We start from the raw sequence: 20,669 nt of genomic DNA, 5'->3' as shown, positions 1-20,669 counted from the left end.
CCTTTGTGAATGGGTGAGAGGAGAATGTGTCTGTGTGTGTGTGTGTGTGTGTGTGTGAACAGGTGAATGTATACCATGTGAAAGCCCTATATAAGAGGAGACCATTGATCATGTATTGATCTCCTGTATCATTGCGCTGTGTGTATTTCCTGTTGATACATATATGTCGAGATGATACCATTTTATTTTTTTCCAAAAAATCGAACTTTAAAAACGTGTCTGTTTTTCCCATTTCTCTGATGCCGGGGAGGGTGGCCAGGCCGAGGAGCTCGCCGCTGGCAAAAACATTTAGCTGAGGAACACCCGAGAAGCAGAAAGTGTGACGAGCCGCGGGCCCCGATCAATTTCACCTTCCTGATCGACATCCAATCGATCAGATTTCGCTTTCAACATAAATTCTGGATTTTGGGATTTTGGCGCTTGGGTCGAGTCGGCGGAACTCTCCATCCTGCCTCCTGTCAATGCCATGGGGATCTTTCTCAGACGGTTGCTGTGGTTACGGTTGCTAAGGAAGTGCTCTAGTACAAACTTTTATTTAAACAAAAAATAAATAGAGAAGAAAACACTCAATAAATCATCGTATTTGGTTTTCGAGTCTTCGGGACTTGCTTTTCGGCATGAAAGGCCTCCTCATCCACACACACACACACACACACACTCACACACACATCTGTTTTTTCTTTAAACAAAAAAGGAGAGTTTCTCCGAGGTCATGTGACCCCCCCGGTGCCTCCGGGCGGTGGGTTGGATTTCGGACATGACTCATGAACGTCGGCAACGACGACTGGCCGGACACGAAGGCGTCATCTGTAAACACGGCTCTCCAACATCCGGCCGATAAATCAGGATTAATGCACACACACACACTCTCCGTCCTCCCACACCGTCCGCTGGGTTTGGTGCAGATGTGAAAAGAATCGCCTTTGTCATTTTCCGTCGTTCAAATCCTCCAGAAATGGTCAGCTGGGCTGTCAGGGTGAAACCCGAAGCTGCTGACGTCTACGTCCTCTCAGTCGCCTTGGTAACTCACGACCTCCAACCTCCGACTCGCCACTCCAACCGGGGACGTACCCGCCGAAGACCCGACTCACGACTCAAACAAGCGATGAGTAACCTAAAGATCCAGCTCCGTCCAAAATCCCTGACTCATCCCCCAAAATTCCCCAAACTCCACCTGAACACCAGACACACCCCCAAACACCTGACCCAGCAGCCAAACACTGAACGTACCACCAAAAGTAGCACCAAAACACCCAAATACCCAACTCGCCACCTTAACATCCAACTCACCTCCCAATCAACAGATTCATCTCCCGAACACCTGAGCCAGATACTTTACCTACCATCCAAACATTCGACTCATCGCCCAAGCAATTTATTCGTGGTCCAAACACTCAACATGACACTAACACTCAACCTCCCATCCAAACCTTACTCGCTACCAAAACACCCAACTTACTACCCAATTACCAGATTCATCTCCCGAACATCAAATTTACCACCCAAGTGACTTACTCGCTTCCCGACACCTGACCAACCCCCCCTCCCGATTCTCTTCTCAAACGCCCGTCCCAAGACCCACTCACCCCTCCACCCCAACACCTGACTCGCCAACCAAATAACCGACTCACTTCCCACTACCTGGCTGGCCACCCAAGCACTCAACCTACCACCCAAACACCCAAGTCGCCACCCAAACAATGGACTCGTGGCCCGAATGACCGACTGACCTCCCAAACCCCCGACTCGCCATCCAAAAACGCAACTCACCGCCCGACCAATGGACTCATGGTCAAAACACCCGACTCAAGATGCAAGCGCTCACCTACAACCTAAACATCCGACTCATCACCTAAACAACGGACTCGGGGTCCAAACGACCAACTCACCTCCCTAATATCGAGCTCACTTAAACCCCCGACTCTTCTCAAACACCAGACTCACCTCCCAGCACCTGACCGGCACGGTCCTTTCTCAAACGCCTATTCCAAGACCCAAACGTTCAATCAACCACTCTAACCAGTGACCAACCACCCAAACACCTGACTCGACACCCAAAAATGCAACTTAAAAACTCAACCTACCACCCAAACTAGCTTCTACCCATTCAAACGCGTGACCCGAATACTCATGTGTGTGCATACACTTTTCATGTCCCCGCTAATCGTTTTAATGATTCGCTAACTGTGGACATTGAAGGTCTGCAGTTCCTCTCCATGTAGTCTCCTACTGCAGACTGAACCACAGGGCGCCTCCTAGTGGCCAGCCTGAAACCCGCAGCGTTTCTTCCATTAGCCGTCGGTGACAGGAAGTGCGATGGGCTCCGTTGAAGCGTTCCCCGCGTGTGCCTTCTTGCGTCATCTGCGGTGGATTAGCGGCGGATGAAGCCCGGACAAGTTTACCTTCCCTCCTCCTCTTCCTTCCGCTTGGTGAACGATTCCCCTTTTTGTGGTCTTGCCGCACGTCTCTCTCCTCCGGCGTGTTTTTCGACCAAAATGAAAGCCAGCCGTGGTTGGCGGGTGAGTTGCCCCGAGCCCCACCCCCACCCCCACACCCCCCCACGCCACTCTGGGGCGGCGAAAGTATCCACAGCTCACATGACCCTCCGCGAAGAGGATTTCCGGTTGATCTTGGTTGGATGTTTGTAGAGCCGTGGCTTTTATCGCAAGATAACTAGATCATTTACAAATAGTTTCGGGTTTATTATCCCAGCACACTGCCTGGCAGGCAGAGGGCTAATTACTCCCAGATCTGTGACTGACAGGCGGTGAGTTAGTTAATCCCCGCTCCCTATCTGACGTGCAACTGGGTTAGTTAATCCTACCTCTCTGTCTGACAGGTGGAGGGCTAGTTAATCCCAGCCTGATGTTTGACAGGCTAATAGGTTAGTCAGTCTCAGCTCCCTATTTGACAGGAAGGCGGTTGTAATAAGTCCCAGTGCTCTGTCTGACAGGTAGAGAGTTAGTTAATCCCAACTTCCTAGTGGATAGACATATCATAGTAATAAAAATACTAAATAATAAATACTAATAAAAAGAAAAATACCAAAAATGTTGTGACTTCTGGTAATTTTAGTCATCTTTAGCTAACTTTCCTGCTAACTAGTAGGTAATATATCTGTAAACAGGTAATCTGCTGCACATATTCAGGGAGACTCTGGCTTTCCCCGCCATCTGTTTACGTCTTCGCCATCCAATCATCCAAGACCTCCAGCTGGCGGTGAGTCAGCGGCGCCCGCGTCTGCCTCGCCTTGCCCGATTGGTCCGGATGGGAAAACAAAATGCGTGCGACAGGAAGTGGCGAGGCAGGAGGTTCTTGAGAACCACATGAAGGACGTCTGCGTACACAGACGAACATCTGGACAGCCAAAATAAAAAGTGTCAGATGCTGAACTCAGCCCTGAAGCACCGACACACAAACACATACACACACACACACACACACACACACACACACGCACACACACACACAATAGAGATGTATTAAGTCGCATTTCCTGTTTCCAAAATTGATTTAAGCCTTTTTTTCTGTTTTCTTTTGGTGATTCAGGGGACTGTTTACTCGTGGTGTATTTACCTGCAATTTATGGCTATTTAATTGGAAATTTGGGGTAATTATTTGTAATTTCTGGTCAATTTATTTCAAATGTATGGGCATATTATTGGTTATATGTTGGTCATTTATGGAGAGACAGATGTATTGGTAGTTTATTCAAAATTATTCGTAATTTATGGATTTTTTTTTATTATTAGTAGTAATAGTAGTTTGTGCAGAATGTATTGGTAGTTTATTGGAAATGTATTTGTCTTTATGGGCAATTAATATGTATGGCCATTGTATTGGAATGATTGATTTATTGGTAATTTATGCTCAATGCTCTGGTAATTTGTGGATGATTTTATAAGTAATTAACAGTCAACATATTAGTAATATATGGAGTTTTCTGTAATTAATGGATGGTCTTCTGGTCATTCATGGCAAACTTTTTGGTCATTTGTCGATTATGTATAGGTAGTTTATGTTCAAATAATTTGTAACTTTATTTATTTGTTATGTGTTATGTGTTATGTGTTATTCATGGTCAATCTAGTGGTATTTTGGCATTCAATATTGAAATAAATAATAACAATACATTATTATGAATAATTATGACATGTGAATAATAATACAATAACGATAATTAAATGGATCATTGTAATAAACAAATAGTAATAATGATGATTATATAATAATAATTATTATTATTATAAAATAATAATAATAATAATAATAATAATAAGTGCTGCCACCTGGTGGTGAGTCTACGAACTGCACCTCTAAAGTGCTTTCATTTAATCTGGAGAACAATCCCCCACACACACGCACACACACACACTCACACACTTTGACAGATGAATGATTGACAACACCGATCGATCATCTGCTGATTGAATGGTGGTCAATAAAATGAAGATCAATAACTCTTCCTTGATCAGTACTCTTAAAACAAAAGATCATTGGAAATAATACTAACAATAATGCTGTGAGCTGCAGTCAGTTGGTGCGAATGAGAGGGTGAAAGGTTGGATGCTTCAGTCTGATTGGCTGCTGACCCCATGATTGACAGCTGACCCGTCCAGGTTAAGTCCCACTCCTCCCGCCATCCACCATGCTGATAAGGATCTAAGCATGCATTATCAATGACTCTGATCAATAGTTGATCCCCTCCTCCTCCTCTTCCTCACTCCAGTTCCACTCCTTAATCCCCTTTTTTTCAGCTGCTTCGAGAAACTGTTTTGAATTTTCCTCTTAATCTTCGTAAAACCTGGATGATCTCCTGTGGGGCCTAACCACAGTGTTCAAGTGTGTGTGTGTGTGTGTGTGTGTGTGTGTGTGTGTGTGTGTGTGTGTGTGCGGGCGATGACATCAACCGCAGGTGACGGAAATAAGCCATGAAAGGAGGTGTTTTGACTCGGTGAGCTCAGGAAAAAAAAAAAGAAAAAAAAAATCTGTCTTTTTTTACACCTTATAATTCTACAGAAAAAAAAAAATAGAAAATACAAAGAGTAAGTGAAAAAAAAGATTTATTTTATTTTGACTTGTTGAAAATGATTGATGATCACTGTGGAGGAAATTCGCAGGAAATGACTTGAAAATTAGCAATAGTTGCCTTGACATCACGCCAGATGACGGGAAAGGGTGGCTTTCTGTTATTTTTTGAGAGCATTAAAGAAAAGAAAAAAGAGAACTTGGACTTTTGAGATGATCCAGGCTGTTATTTGGGCTTTGACCGCTAGAGGGCGCCATTTCCCCGCAGCTTGACCCGCTGTGCATTGAAAAGACCGCCGAGACGTTATTATGATAAAGAAAATTATTTAAAGCATTATTATGATTGATTGAGAACTCTATGAATATTATTAGTTTTGCATTATAGTTATTCATAGGAATTTAATATTATTAAGAAATATTTTCTACATTACATTACACACACATGCACACATAATGAAAGCAATATATATACATATAAATTCACGTTTTCATTCATTCATTATATGTCAGCATGCCCCTAACAGCAATGGTACGAGCCCTGAGGCAACCCATCTGTGAAGAAAACTCACACACGCACACGCACACGCACACACACGCACGCAGAGTGTCCATGACGCTTGGAGTCAACACACTTCGGGTCACCTGACCCGAAGCACTCTCCGGACTTTCCACGCAGCAGCAAATGCAGCACAAGATAATCTTTAATTGTTTATCAGGAATGAAAAAAATGCTATAATCAATATGAAGTCATAAAAAATTGACTATATATTATTATTATTGTTGTTGTTAAAAATTGTCTGGAATTTGAGTGGGAATCAGTTAGGCAATATCACATAAAAAATTGAATAGAATTAAATTAAACTAAATATATTTTTATAAAAACTAAATGAAAAATAAATCAATTCAGTGAATATGATTTGGAAGTAATAATAAGCAAATAATATTAAAGAAAATAAAGTTCAAACAAAGTTAAATTCATTCACTGTATATGTTTTGGAACTGAAAATAAACCAAAATATATATACATATTTTCATTCATTCAGTTTATATGTTTTGGAATTGAAAATGATAACAAAAACAAATGATTTTGTAGTTTAAAAAAAAAAAAAAAGCTGCAACGGCCCATGAAATAAGGTCGCAGAAATAAGCAAATGAGTATTTCAAAGCCACTGCTAGAAGAAAAGGTGGAGCTCATGGAGTGAAAGCTCCGAGAAACAAACAAACATACAACAGCGTGTTCATTTCCAGATCCCAGAGCTCATTACAAGCCTGCTTCTCTGCTCACGACACAATTATCACAGTTTCATTTGCACACTTTGACGGCTGCAGACCGGCGGAGGTGTACAGTAACAGGCAGGAATTTTTCTGCCTGCCTGAGCAGGAATCTTCGTCCCCCCGGAGGCTCCGTCCGCCGCCCCCCTCCACCTTTTATTTACAGTGTCTCTAGATTTGGGGGGGAGCGGAGGAGCGGTGGGGGATGATTGACAGCTCCCGCGTTTCCACGTGACCGGGGGAGGTTTGGAAGCGAGACAGGACGTAAGGGGTTGGGAGGCGGCGGCGTCCCCGCCGCCGGCGGCCGGGGCCTCAAATGTTTCTGAATAAGACTCAAGGAACCGGGAAGAAGGGTGGGGATCACACACACACATGGGGTGTGTGTGGCCTCAGTGACACACACACACACACCTTGGTCGCAGGTGTTTTCACCCGCATGATACGTTCAATTACCCATGTGATGCATTCACTTGCGGCCTCTTTTTGAGTGGAGATGGGAAGGCGAGGGAGCTAAACATTGATACTGACACTGTGGTGTGTGTGTGAATGTGTGTGTGTGTGTGTGTGTGTGTGTGTGTGTGTGTGTGTGTGTGTGTGTGTGCGTGTACCATATGTTCACCAGGGTGTGTGTGTGTGTGTGTGTGTGTGTGTGTGTGTGTGTGTGTGTGTGTGTGTGTGTGTGTGTGTGTGTGTGTGTTTACACTGCTGCTGAGCCGTGACAGGCAGCGCGACCGGAGCTCAATGTCTGTTCGTCTCGGCGCATCTGTATCTTGTCTCATCTTGTGCATCAGGTCCATATGTCGACCCCCAGGAGTGTGTGTGTGCCTGCGTGTGTATGTGTGTGTGTGTGTGTGTGTGTGTGTGTGTGTGTGTGTGTGTGTGTGTGTGTGTGTGTGTGTATATGTCTTCTTAAGTGCCCCGCCGCTTGTAAACCTTCTGAGGTCGGTGACCCACACATGCTGAAATAACATGTGGGAAGTGTGTGTGTGTGTGTGTGTGTGAGTGTGTGTGAGTGTGCGTGCGTGCGTGTGTGCGTGCGTGTGTGAGTGTGTGTGTGTGTGTGTGTGTGTGTGTGTGTGTGTGTGTGAGTGTGTGTGAGTGTGCGTGCGTGTGTGCGTGCGTGCGTGCGTGCGTGTGTGTGTGTGTGTGTGTGTAGGGGGTCTGAACCAAAAGGCCCCGGGCGGGGGGGTCGTGCTGTGACATGTATGAACTTCAACGTGCAGCTGAGACTTGTTTTAAGTACAACTTAATATATAGACAGTGTACAACTGCAAGGAAACATAATTACAATAATAATAATAATTACCTTCATTTTGAAATTAATATGGTATTTCCCAACTCTTCTCCAATTTCCTTCCTGTGTTCATTGTTCATGGGGTTTGTTTCAGAAGTACTAATAATGATTTACATTACTTCTGCATGACGTATACTTATATATATTTAGTTTTTTTCAAATTAGTTTTCTTTTTTTTTTTTTACCTCATATTAAAATGCCCTGCTTTAATCTTAACGTATTTATACAATTCATTTTTTTGCGCTCATATTTAATAACATAACACTTTGATGAATGTGCTTAACAGCCTCAAATCCTAGATTTAAATGCCCTACCTGTTTAAGGATCTGTATGTTAATATTTTATCCAGAATATCCTGATATCCTGCATGGTTTTGTATTTAATATAAATGGATCAGGAATAAATTAAAAAAGATATGTATGCAAATTTATATTATATATGAATATTTTGAATTTACATTTGACATGAAAATGTCATATTTAAGGTCCATGATTTACCTGGTTAATTAAAATTAATAATTTGGAATAAAAAGAAAACACAGAATGAAACAGGAAATTTCATAAAATAACAAATTTATTAATTAAAAAAAGGTAGAAACAACCTCGTTCTGATGTCAGCAGGAAGTGATTTCCCTCCAGTTTTTATTTCCCTAGATTTTATTCATCAGCTTGTGAGGAACCTGAAGTAGCTGCAGCGATTAAAAACATTTGTTTGCATTAGCAGTGATAAAAACACTGCTATTAATATCTTATTTCATCCTCCTCTGATTGATTTAATGAAATGTCTAAACTTAGGCCTTGGGTGTAAGAGTTTATCACATTTGAGAAAAAAAGCTTTAAAAATGTGTTTGTAAGAATTACATTGGTGGAACATTTGTTGTTGTAAATGGGGTTGCCATGGGAGACACCCAGACTCAGCCCCCTGGCAATCATCTCCATTACCGTTGAAAAAAGTTTTTTTTTTTTTTTTTTGATCCCGTGTTTTTTATCAATAAATCAATTCAGAGGACATACTTGGGAGCACAGAAGCTCCTTTGAACTTCCAGCCGCGGATGCCGGCAGGGCCAAGCCACGCGAGAATCCTCGTCTTCCCCCTGCAGCTCCTCCTCCTCCTCCTCCACTACATTCGCTCTGAAAGGACTGGTTGAACAATTAACTAGTACGCTGGTAAATATTAACAGACGGAGGTTAAAACGCCCCTCCCCACTTCCTATTAATGGACCCTCCCCCTCCTCCCCACCTTCTCCACCTGCTCCTTCCCCCACGACACCAGAACTGCACACCAGCAGGGATAAGGTCCATGATGGAGTTGTTGCAGTTCTGGGGTCGACGTAGATGTTTCCTGGTGAAGGGCCCATGATGTGTGAATGTGTAAATTTGGGGTCTATGCAAGTGAGGGGTCCCTGCAGGTGAAAGGCCCATGATGTTGTAGGTCCATGCAGGTGAAGGCCCCGTGATGATATACGTCCATAGTGTAGTCTGTCCATGCAGGTGTTGGGCCCATGATGGTGAAGTGTCCATGATGGTGTAGGGGCATACAAGTGTAGGGCCGATGATGTAAATTTGGGGTCCATGCAAATGAAGGGTCCCTGCAGGTGAAAGGCCCATGATGTTGTAGATCCATGCAGGTGAAGGCCCCATGATGGTATGTCTGTAGTGCAGTAGGCCCATGATGGTGAAGTGTCCATGATGGTGTGGGGCCATACAAGTGTTGGGTCGATGATGATGTAAATGTGGGGTTTATGCAGGTGAAGGGCCCACGGTGGTGTAGGCACATCCACTTGTTGGGTCTATGATGGTGTAGGTCCACGCAGGTGAATCCATGATGGAGTTGTCTTGGGTTGGGACATAAGTAGGACCTGCACAGGTGTAGGTCCATTAAGGTGAAGACTCCATAATGGTGCTGTTATAAGTCTGGGCTCGGTACAGGAGGAGGGTCTATGATTTGTGTCCATGATTGTGTAGGGCCATGTAGATGTCTGTGTAGTGGTATGGTCCGCTCAGGTGGACCCCTTTACAAGAAATGGAATGGTCCGGGCCCACCTCCCCCTGGGATCACACCTACTACGATGTCCCAACTTTTTGCAAAACTATATCAACTTTTTGTCTTAAAGTTGAATTTCTTGCCCCTCCCCCGACAAACCGGGCAAGTGTCTGGGGGGGGCTACTCGCCGCCCTACCCCCAGGTCCCCTAGCCCGCCACGTCAAAACCCTGAAAAGCGTCAGTGTTGCACAGTGAAAAGCCACGACTGGGGTATTTCTAAGGTATCAGTCAGCAGGAGAGATCGCTTTTCACCACGGGGACAAAAGGAGAGGAGGAGGAGGAGGTAGGAAACATGGCCCGCCCTCTTCTGCCCCCCCCCTCCTCCTGTCTTTTTTTACTGTTTGAATGGGGAGATCTCTTCACTTGTCTCCTCGGCTGAGTGGAGTGTGTTGCTACTGAGCGTGAGTGTGTGGAGTGTGTGAGCGCGTGTTTGTGTGTGTGCAGGGTTGCGCTAGCGCTTGGATATGCCATAAATTGCTCCCCCTGGGGCGGGAAAACTCAACTGGTGGTCAACGCCGTGACGGACAATGAAGAGGCGGACGGGAGTTGCGTTGTTGGCATTGTCGTTGACCTGTTGGGCGTCTGTGGCCGACGCCTGGTTCTGGTCCTGGAGTGGAACCAGTGACCCAACGCCCCTCGCCAACCCCGAGGGCTCTGGTGCTCCACCGGGCAACGGAGACACTCCGGCAGAGAACGGCGTCAGGGTCGGAGCAGAGGTGGTTGACGAGGGCCACCGGAAGGCGGCGCAGATTTGGGATCGGAGCACCGAGACACCCCGTGTGACGGCGCCGGTGATGGAACGCACGCCGGAGGACAGCGGTAATGATGCCTCTTTGCTACACGACGCGGGTTCTGGAGGATCTGATCCGGTTAGATTTTCGGAGAACGTGTCAGAGCTCAGGTCCGGACCACAGTCTGGGGTAGAGTCGGGCTCCGGGTCGGATCTATGGTCCGGATCCAGCTCTGCATTGGGAGATGAAGGTAGCTGGGGAACGTTTGCCGAGGGGAACCGAGAGAACCAAATATTACCCACCGATCTCAGCGGGCTAGACAATAAGCAGATGTTGGTTTCACCCAGTAAAGAGGTCTTTGAGGGAACAGATGAGGTCCAGATACACGGAGGTGACCAAGAAGTAGAAGGTAGAGGTGAATCATTTGCTAACATTGAGCCTTTAGCGACGACAGAGCTCACCGCTAGTCAACTTTCCACCACCCAGTCACCGTTTTCCACCAGAAAAGTGCTAACTACTCATACCCCAATAACTAGCAAGACCAGTACAAGTACTCTGGCTCCGGGGGCAAACCCAACGACCAGAATACCAGGCGACACGGGTGAAGTGCAATCGACACAGCCGGGGGTAGCTAGCGAGAACTCAGAAACTACAACAATCGTGGCTTATGCGAGGCATGTAACATCTGAGGCTTCAGCAGCTATCAAGACACCTCCCACAAGTCAGTCACCATTTTCCACCAGAAAGGTGTTTACCCAGAGACCAACAGCTAGCAAGAGCCCAGGCACTGTAACTATTCAAAATCAAGTTACTACTACAGCTTCAGGGGCAACCCAGACGACCCGAACGCCAGACAAAATGGCTAAGGTGAGACCAACCCAACCCCAAATAGCTAGCAAGAGCCTGGAAACTTCGACAACGATGATAGCTAGCAAAATTCAAGTCACTACTCAGGCACCGGTGGCTAGCTGGATGTCCGCACATACCAAAACAACAAGTAAACCCAGAGAAGTTCTAATTACCAAGCCACAAGTAGTTAGCAAGAAACCAGACTTCATAGGTAGTGAACGTCCCGTTCGAACCGGGATCGCAGCAGCAGACCAGATCCTTTCCACTCCCCAAACTCCAGGTTCCATTGGGAAAGCGCTAAAGACACAAGCAGAAATAGCTAGCAAGACAGCAGGAGTTATGATAAGAACAGCAGCTACCAAGAACCAACTAACCACGCAGTCTTTAGCTGTTAGCCAGTTTCTTTCAACAACGGCAACACCAGGTCAAACCACTAAAGTGCTAATTACCAATCCACAAATAAACAGCAACAGTCTGGTAACTATGGCTACCCAAAAACCAGTTGCTATAACAACCCAAAGTCCGACTCACACCGGAAAAATGCTAAATTCTCAACCACAGATAATTAGCAAAAGACCAGGTGGTATGGTTACCCAAAGTCCTTTAACTGTAGAGGTTTTAGCTGCTAGCCAAACTCTTTCAACATCTCAAACGTCAAGTGACAATAGAAAAGTTCCACATAAACACGGACAAATAGCTAATGCAGTGGATGCCACGATAGCATTTACAGCTATCGAAAATCAAGTAGCCACTCAAGCTATGAGGCCTACAACAACCCAGAAACAGAGTGACTCGAGGAAAATGGTAGTAATGGAACATCAAATTGGCAGCAAGGTCACTTCCGACTTGCCTCCAGTAGCTAGCAAGATGCATTCAACAACCCAAACACCAGTTTTGACTAGGAAAGTAATAATTACGCAGCCACAAATTGCTTACAGTAGCCCAGAATCTACCATAATGGCAACATCTACCAAAGAACGAGTTACTGCCCAGTCTTTAGCCGATAGCCAGACATCTGCGGAAACGCAAACACCAAAAGCGGTAATCGCTCAACAACAAAAAACTAGCGAGTCTCCAGATCCTATAACTACCCGGTACCAAAATACTACTGCAGCCATTGACGCTAGACAACCTCACTCAACAACTCAAATACCGCGTGGCAGCAGGAGGGTTGTAGTTGCACAACCACAAACGGCTAGCAGGAGACAAGGTGGCTTAGCGTTACCTGCTAACAGGACTTTCTTGACAAACCAAACCACAAGAATGTGGAAAGGAGAAGGGGTAACTTCTCAACAGGGAATAACTAGCGAGAACTCAGACACCACGATAACCGCTCAGTCGACAGCAGCTAGCCGGATACCTACGAGCAGCCACAGAGGCCATATGTCGAGACAGCAAGAGCCGAGCCATGCTACGCTAACTAGTCAGCCAGCTGTGGATAGCTGGATGCAAAATGGAGGAGCTGACCCGGAACCTCAGCGGTGCTTGCTGGTGGACGCTGCCCTTCCCTTCTGCTCTGGAACTACCGGGAGGAGCTTCGCCATCCCCAACTTCCTGAATCAGAGCAGCGTGGAGGAGGTGCGGGCGCTAATGGACGAATGGGCGTGGCTCCTGGCCTCGCATTGCCACCATAGCTTGGAGTGGTTTTTCTGCCTGCTGCTGGTGCCGGAGTGCGGCGTGCGGACAGCGCCCTGCCAGAGTTTCTGCGAGGTGTTGCGGGACAGTTGCTGGACGGTGCTGGACGAGGGGCGCCTCCCGGTGGAGTGTCACACTCTGCCGGACCCGGAGGATGAGGAGGGGTATCAGTGCTTGTCAGTTAGTAACCAGAAAGGTAAATGGCTTGGTTCCGATAAATCTCTGTATTTATTTGGAACCATTTTTTTTAAAAAAAAAAGAAGCCCACCCCCTCCACCTCACCCACTTTGTCTGCACCCGACCCAGCACTCCACCCGTGGCATTTACAGATAGGAAGCATGCTGTGGGCTAGCCGGCTGGTCCGGTAACAATTTAACCAGCATGAAGCCAGCGATCCTTACCTTGTGAAGCCCTCTTGCATGATTGCCCCTCCCACCTCTACCCCCAGCCCCCTCTTTGCCCTTGATAGTGCGTGACTTGAAGAGACTTGAAGACCGGAAACACATCAAACATACAGTCGTAATGTCCTTTATTGACTTAATTTCATACAGATATCATGGGAGTTCTACCCCGACTTTTCAACTCAGTCGTTTATCATCAATAGCTGCTTCCCCAGCATTCTATATCGCCGTTGAGCTGGAGCCTATCCCAGCTGTCGAAAGCTTGGGTTCACCCGAGACCTGTTGATCACTAGGCAACGCATGAACATACCTCTGTTCACAAGTCATATAAAGGCATACATCTGTTCACTCAATCACATGTCTGGGCAATGTAGGGGCTCACCACCATCCTTTGTTAGCTAATATCTTTGGGGCATATGGAGGTGACTCGCTGTCGGTTTATCCCGTGCTCCAAGTGACGAGAAAATAGCTGTCAAGAGAGTTTGACATTTAACAACATGGTTTTGCTGTTTGTTGGTTTTAAAGGTTTGCAGGAAAAAAGCCATTTCATTCAACTAGGTTGCGCTTGGAAAAAACTTGTTAAGGTACGTGTCCGGCGGTGAGCAGAGCCCTGTTGTGCGCCAGAGGAAGTCTTGTTCGCATGAGCGCTTTTCCAGCAGGATTTCAATTTGAACAGTGAGACTTGACGCCCCTCTGACAGCCTGAAGTGCGGAGGGAGGGTACAGCCCCTAGACGGCCGAGCAGGCCGGGCCCCGCTCCTTCACTCGCTGCCGGAGCCCACGAGCTGATTCCAGCTAACTGATCTTCACGAAAGATAAGGAAACACCCCGGCGCGAACATTTGTAGCAGGCAGTGACAAAGCAGCTCCACTAGAGGGGCGAATAAAAGCTAATGCTGCTTTTTTGGAGCTGCTCGACATGTGGCCTCCAACTCATTGACAGGGATCTAGGGATTAGCTACACAACTCCCTGCTAGCTGAAACAGTTTTCAGAACTTCTTCGTACCTTCAGCTGAATATACTACTGATTTTCTGATCACAGTCCTGCTGAGTCAGCTCTGGGCAGCTAGTTGGGCACAGTGGCTATTGCTAGTTGGGGACAGTGGGCGTGACCAATTGCGGACAGTGTACAAAGGCTAGTCGAGGACAGTTGGCTTGGCTAGTCTGGAAAAAGGCTCTCAGGATAATGGGCGTGGCTAGTCCATATCAGTAAGCCTGAAAAGCTAGGGGCAGTGGCTGTTGCTATTTAGGGAAAGGCTTGTTTGGGATAGCGGGAGTAGCTAGTTTGGGAAAGTGGGCATGGCAAGTTGAGGACAGGGATTGTGGCTAGTTGGTAACATTTGGTGGGCTAGTTGGGAGTACTGGGTGTGGCTTGTTATGGATGGGGGGAGACAAGCTTGGAGCAATGGCCTTGTGCTGGTCTTGGGGACCGTGGGCATAGCTAGTCAGGAGCAGTAGGCATGGCAAGGTAGGGACTCCGGGTGTTATTAGCTGGGTACAGTCAGTGTGGGTAGTTAGAGACAGTGGGCATGGCTAATTGGAGATAGTGCGAGTGCCTGGTTATAGGCAACTAAGAGTAGCTAGTTGGTGACAGTCATAATGGTCATTTGGGAACATGAAGCATGGCTAGCTCGGAACAATGGGAGCAGCTAGCTTGGGCAGTGGGGGTTGCTGGTAGAGGACTGTGGATGAGGCTAGTTTAATTTGCCACCAGCCAATGAAACAGGAGGTAGAAGACAACACGAGTTATCGGGTATGTCAAAATGACAACGGTGAACGGTAAAGGAGGGAGAGGGCTGATGGAGCCCAACTTGACTGCATTAAGGGAGCAGAGAGTAGATAGCCACGCAAACAACAGTGGTAGCCATGCTTGTCGGCCATGTTTGTTTACCCTCTAAACTCGTGGCTCTTGTAGAGTGGTTTCTTTGGTCTGTTCAATAAATCATGTAGCCAGTGAACCCTCATCAGTCCTTAAAGGCCTGTAGGAGCCAGTGGTCGTGAACTCCACGTCTGTCCGGTAGGGCTAGCTTAGCTGAAGTCTTCCTGTGTTTAGCTTAGCTACTTTCATGACCTGCAGGAGATTACAGTACCGTCATGGCTCATTGGAATCAGCGTCCAGACTGTTTGTGTTTGCTAAATGGGACGGAGAGAAAAACGCAAGCGTGCAAAATGGTGAAAAAATGTCTGACGGTGACGGTGATGTTCCACGCTAGCTATCGGCACGCTAAGTATCGTACATCAGTTATTATCCCGCCTGGGCCAGGAATGCAGTGGCGCATGACTGACCCCGTCCTGACCACTGGGCATCCGATATGAACCGCCATGACAGAGAAATGGACGCCGTCTGGCTTGGATGCTAATGTTCGGTTAGCATGTACCTCTCACCAGATACACTGATGCCGAAAGAAACCAGCAGTAACTGATTTACAGCTTTGTTGTGAGATTATCAAGACTGGTTAGTGATCTGTTGATGGTTAGCTTAGCATTATTCTAATCATCAACAATGTCCTTGGTTCATAAAGCTGCCGTCCCCTAGCCCCTTACAGGCGTGAAGGCATAACTGATTCTTTTCTCACTTTTCTTTTTCTTACGTTTTGTTTCCCCTTACTTCATTCGAAGCGGATTTTGCCCCTCGGGTCGTCTCGGGTTTCGCCCTCGTCCACCCAACAGCCACAAACACACCTACTTCACCGTTTATTAACCACTGTAACTTTATTAGGGGGGTTTCTCCGCTGGCTTGTGACCCCTTTGACCTCTGGAGTGACTCTCCTCCCTCCTAGCAGGACCACGTAGCGTCTGGGAAGCTTGAGACACTTTTTTAATATCTTGAGCTCTTGTTGCTTAGGGCCCCTAATAACCAACACCAACCTACACTCACACACACACACACACACACGTGCACGTGCACATACACGTACACGCCCCGGCTACATCATTTAATTATAACCCATCATACAGGAATGTCACATGATGTATCTCTGCTGGGCTTTTGTCGTGATTTTTTTTTTTTTCAGGAGCCGATGATAAAATATCGGAATGCGCTGCCGAGAGGTTCGTGGGCCGTGGGAAAAGCCGGCGCTGTGGAGGGCGTGCGTGCGTGCACACGCAACATGTCCGATGTGATCCTTTTACCACGGGGCGGCGAAGAGGCAGAGGGGGGGGTCAGACGGGGATTGTTAAGGCTCAATAGCCTCCTTTTAATGATGTGTCTCCATGGTTACTGGCCTCCCGCCGGAGGGATGAGCAGTCATTCATATCGAGGGCCGGAGGTCAGACGCAATTTATTTTCCCGATGAGGAGTGCGAACTTCTCCCCGCCACCACCAGCTGCTTAACAGAACTCACTGCAGCAGTGGCGGCGGCGGCGGCCACGATGACCCGGAAGAGCACTTCCTGTTGAGCCATGAGACCCGAGGGGGAAACGCAGGGTGTTTTTTTTTGTATCGTTTTCTTTCTTGCCTCCCATGCGGCCCTTCTAGTGAATCACCTGTGCGATCCATCCAGATCTCCTGCAGGGTTGATACTGCTTTTTTATTTTGGTGACGGGAAATGACCAAATATCAGTTGCAGTGTGTGTGTGTGTGTGTGTGTGTGTGTGTGTGTGTGTGTGTGTGTGTGTTTGTGTGTGTGTGTGTGCAGTGGTGGTGATGGGGTCAGTTCGGCGCTGCTGCCTGACACCCCGCCCCCGGGTGATATCGTATCTCGGGCCAAAGTGGGCTCTATTTCTAATTCTGGAGCGCCTTCTTCCTGTTTTATTTTTGTTATTATTTTTACAAGCGTTACGATAAAAGATCACAACGCAGCGCCACATGAGGTGTTACCGTGGCAAAGACGCCCGTCTAGCGGGGACTCCTAGTTGGCCTCTGGATCTGCGTGAGCGGAAGCTCCTGAGGCTACGTTGTATTCTCTGCCAGAATTTGCATGAAGCGTTTCCCGGGGAAACTCCAGATTCCAAGATCAGTATGTTCATGCGGGTTCCTCAGAGTTCTCCGGGTTCCTCCCGCTCTCCAAACACAAGCAGGAGGTTCACTGAGGGTCCGAAACAATGTGGGACTGATATATGTGTCCCTGTGATTACTGCAGGGTGAACCTCACCTCTCCAGCAAGTACAACTGCGATTGGCTCCAGTAACCCCTGCGACCCTGACTGCAGGACTAGGGGTGTAGATGAATGAATGAATGAATGAATGAATGAATGGATGGATGAATGAATGGATGGATGAATGAATATCCCAGCCTGTGCATCAGTGGCTCACAAATACATAAATGTATTCAATAAATGTGTGGTTACAGCTTCATTACGCTGTAATAAACATCTCCGACACACCTTGCGGTTTAATCACATGCCTCGCCGCTTTTGATTGGTCCGTTGTGTGTGTGTGTGCAGGCTTATCCGTCAGGAGATAAAACACACGTCCTCCACTATTCCCAATTTCACGCCATAAGCCACAGATCCGCGGGAACGGCACAAGATCAAACGGTGCAGAGGAGGGAGCGAAGGCGTACGGGTCATGTGACCCGGAGGCGAGATGATGTTTGTTTGCGCAAAGGTTGCTTGACGGATACTTTTGAACACCTTTTTTTTCTAGAGAGGGGCTTTCCAAGGTCTCAAAGTTTCCAGAGACGTCCAGATGTTCCAGTGTTTTCCCACGGAAATTAGATGAGCGACGCACGGCCCGCCGCCGTCGCTGTCGTTCTTGTATATACAGCTTTAACGCACGCCGTGCTCCCTCCCACCCTTTGCCCAGGAATGTGAGGAGGAGGAGGGGAAAAGAAAGAGAGAGAGAGAAAAGAAGAAGTGCATTTTCTTGACAGAACAAAAAAAAAGTAGGGTCGTTAAAAAAAAAAAAAAAGTGGGCTCCATTCATCGGGGCCGACCTCCTCCAGGGGCCCCCCGGGGCCCGGGGCTGCAGGAGGGGGGCGGGATGGAGATGCTAATGGAAACCATTCACCCTCTCATCCGCATGTCTTATAGAGACACCAGCATTAATTCGTTCATACGACATGTAGAAATAAACAAAATACATGTGATTGGCCCCTGTGATTGACAGCTGACCCCCGTGATTGACAGCTGAGCGTGATTGACAGCCAGGATTGTCTCCAGCGTCCCTGCTAGTTTTCAACATGTAGACATAATGAACATATGATGGGTCCAGGTGTCATGGAAAGGTCTCGGAAGCGTTGCGCTCCCACCAGGCGGCCGATGGAACGGGTGTCTGAGGAGGAGGTCAGCTGTTTTGCTTGAAGGCCGAAACAAAATTAACACCGCGACCTGCGAATGGCGTGGGGCGACGGTGTGTCGAGAGCAGGGCGGCGAAAGTCTGGCGCCGAGCCCAGTGGGTTATCGGAAGGTTGATCATCGAGATAATTAGCCACGGCGGAGTCGCTCAGGTCCGGGAAGCCCAGGATGCGTTGCCTTCTGATTGGTCAGGATCAGAGATGTTTTGGGTCTTTTTGTGTGTCCCCTTTGAAAAAAACAGAAAACAATTCTGTAGAAAAACAGAATTTTTATCCCCATTATACCTGGGACTTATGGCGGGACTTTCTGGTGATTTCTTGTGAATAACATGATGATTTATTTCATTTTATTTTACTTAAGTTTATTGTTGTTTGTCCACAGTTTTCAGTGATTTATTAATATTTTCAAGCAGATTTTTTTTTTTCAATTTCTTTAGTTAACCCCCATTCTGTGGTGACATCTAACTCATTTTTTCATAATGATTTAATTCCATATTTTCTGGCTATCCAGTGAATTTTCCATAGCATTTTCTGGCTCTATCTAACTGAATTTTTTCCCATTGACTCATCTTGAATTTATATTATTTTTTCACTTTTACTTTGTTATATTTTATTTCAGTTATTCCATGTTCTCTGGTGATACTTAACTAATTTTCTGCAGATTTTTAAAAAGTTTTTACTATTAATTTCTTCAATTTATTCATTTTATTCCATGTTTTCTGGTTATATCTGTTTTTTTTGTTTTAATTTAACCATTGATTAATTGAATTTTTTAATTTTAATCATTTTAATAATATAATTTTAATCTTATGGCTTATTCAGAGGGCATGCATCTGATATAGTAACTAGCATCATTTGTAACTATGTATTTATTTTCTGTTGCAGAAGAAGGGTTAAAAAAATAACACATTAGAAATGCCAGAAATACTCGGTGCACGTGGATGTGCACTTCAGGAATGAAACCACTTCGGTTCCCCGACATTCGCCGACCCCCGGTGGTGAGGAGGCTTTGAACGCGTCTGATCCTCTTTCTGTTTGATGGCACAAGGACACAAACATCATCGCCGCCATTGTCGGCAAACACACATCCTGTAATGGTCGCCACAGTGATGACAGACGGAGCAAACAAACGCTAGAGGCCCCATTGTAGCAGATGGCGCTGACTTTGTGTGCACCGCCGACAATTGGCATTCGAACGGCATTCATCCATTCATTTGTTCGTTCATTCGTTCATTGTCTGGACCGCTGGTTCTGGGTGTGTACCTGGAGATGTTCCCAGCTGTCATTGGCCAAGAGGCAGGGCTCCCTGGACCATTCAAAAGCATTCACTCACTCATTGATGCGCCATATAGATGTGCAGACCTCTCATCCAGGCATTCAAACACTCACTCACTCATTCACGTCATATGACGTTATGCAAACATTCACACTCTCATTAAAACATTTAAACATGCAAATATTCACGCTGTTTACACGTCAGTGAGACATGAAAGCATTCACTCACTCATTCGCGTTTCACATGAAGAAATGCAGATATTCCCTCATTCAGATGTCATATGGACATCAACAAACATTCACCCTGTCATTCACACCTAAAATAGATTCATACAGCCATTCACCCTCTAATTCAAATATTCTGACATGCAAACATCCATCCTTTCATTCATGCCTCATATAGATGTGCAACTATTCACTCATTCATTCATGTCATACAGAGAACTACAACCATTCCCCCTCTCATTTGCCAGTCATGTAGACATACCACCATTCACTCACTCATTCAAACATCTAGACATGCAAAAATCCATCCTTGTATTCACATGCCATATGCAGAAATACAAATATTCACTCATTCACACATCAAGTAGAAACATACAACCATTCACTCACTCATTCATGTCTTATGCAAGCATTTATGCCTGATATGGAAACAATTCACCCTGTCATTCACATCAGAGAACCTGCAGGTTGTTTTTGGTCCGTGTGAGAAACATTAAGAATCCTGGAGGTTCCGCCGACCTTTGGACACATCAGTGTAACCACTGCTCTTGCGGTGATGTCACTTCCCTTCCTCCAGTCTAACCCCGCCCCCTTCTCATTGCCATGCTGCCCATCCTTCTAACCCAAATATTCTGACCCACAGCACGCCACCCCACCCCCCCTCCATCCCCTTAATTGCCCC

At 46.4% G+C, this 20,669-nt stretch overlaps 1 protein-coding gene across 2 annotated transcripts in view; it reads left to right on the top strand.

Annotated features, from left to right (window-relative positions):
* The window catches only part of col18a1a (collagen type XVIII alpha 1 chain a), a 58,349-nt gene that overhangs the window by 16,741 nt on the left and 20,939 nt on the right, over nt 1-20,669 (top strand). Inside the window, exon 1 of one of the 2 annotated variants that reach the window (XM_086145414.1) lies at nt 10,145-10,456. The exons of the other annotated variant lie outside the window; for it this stretch is intronic. Coding sequence (XP_086001540.1) covers nt 10,165-10,456 — 292 coding nt within the window. The 5' untranslated portion in view covers nt 10,145-10,164. Of the gene's footprint in view, nt 1-10,144; nt 10,457-20,669 lie in introns of those variants that run through there. 2 annotated transcript variants of the gene reach the window in all.

This window comes from Fistularia commersonii, chromosome 4 (genome assembly GCF_037954325.1).
Source record: "Fistularia commersonii isolate RoL2024-O1a breed Wild chromosome 4, RoL_Fcom_v1.0, whole genome shotgun sequence".
Taxonomy (NCBI): Eukaryota; Metazoa; Chordata; class Actinopteri; order Syngnathiformes; family Fistulariidae; genus Fistularia; species Fistularia commersonii.
This window is presented reverse-complemented; position numbering and strand designations above follow the sequence as displayed.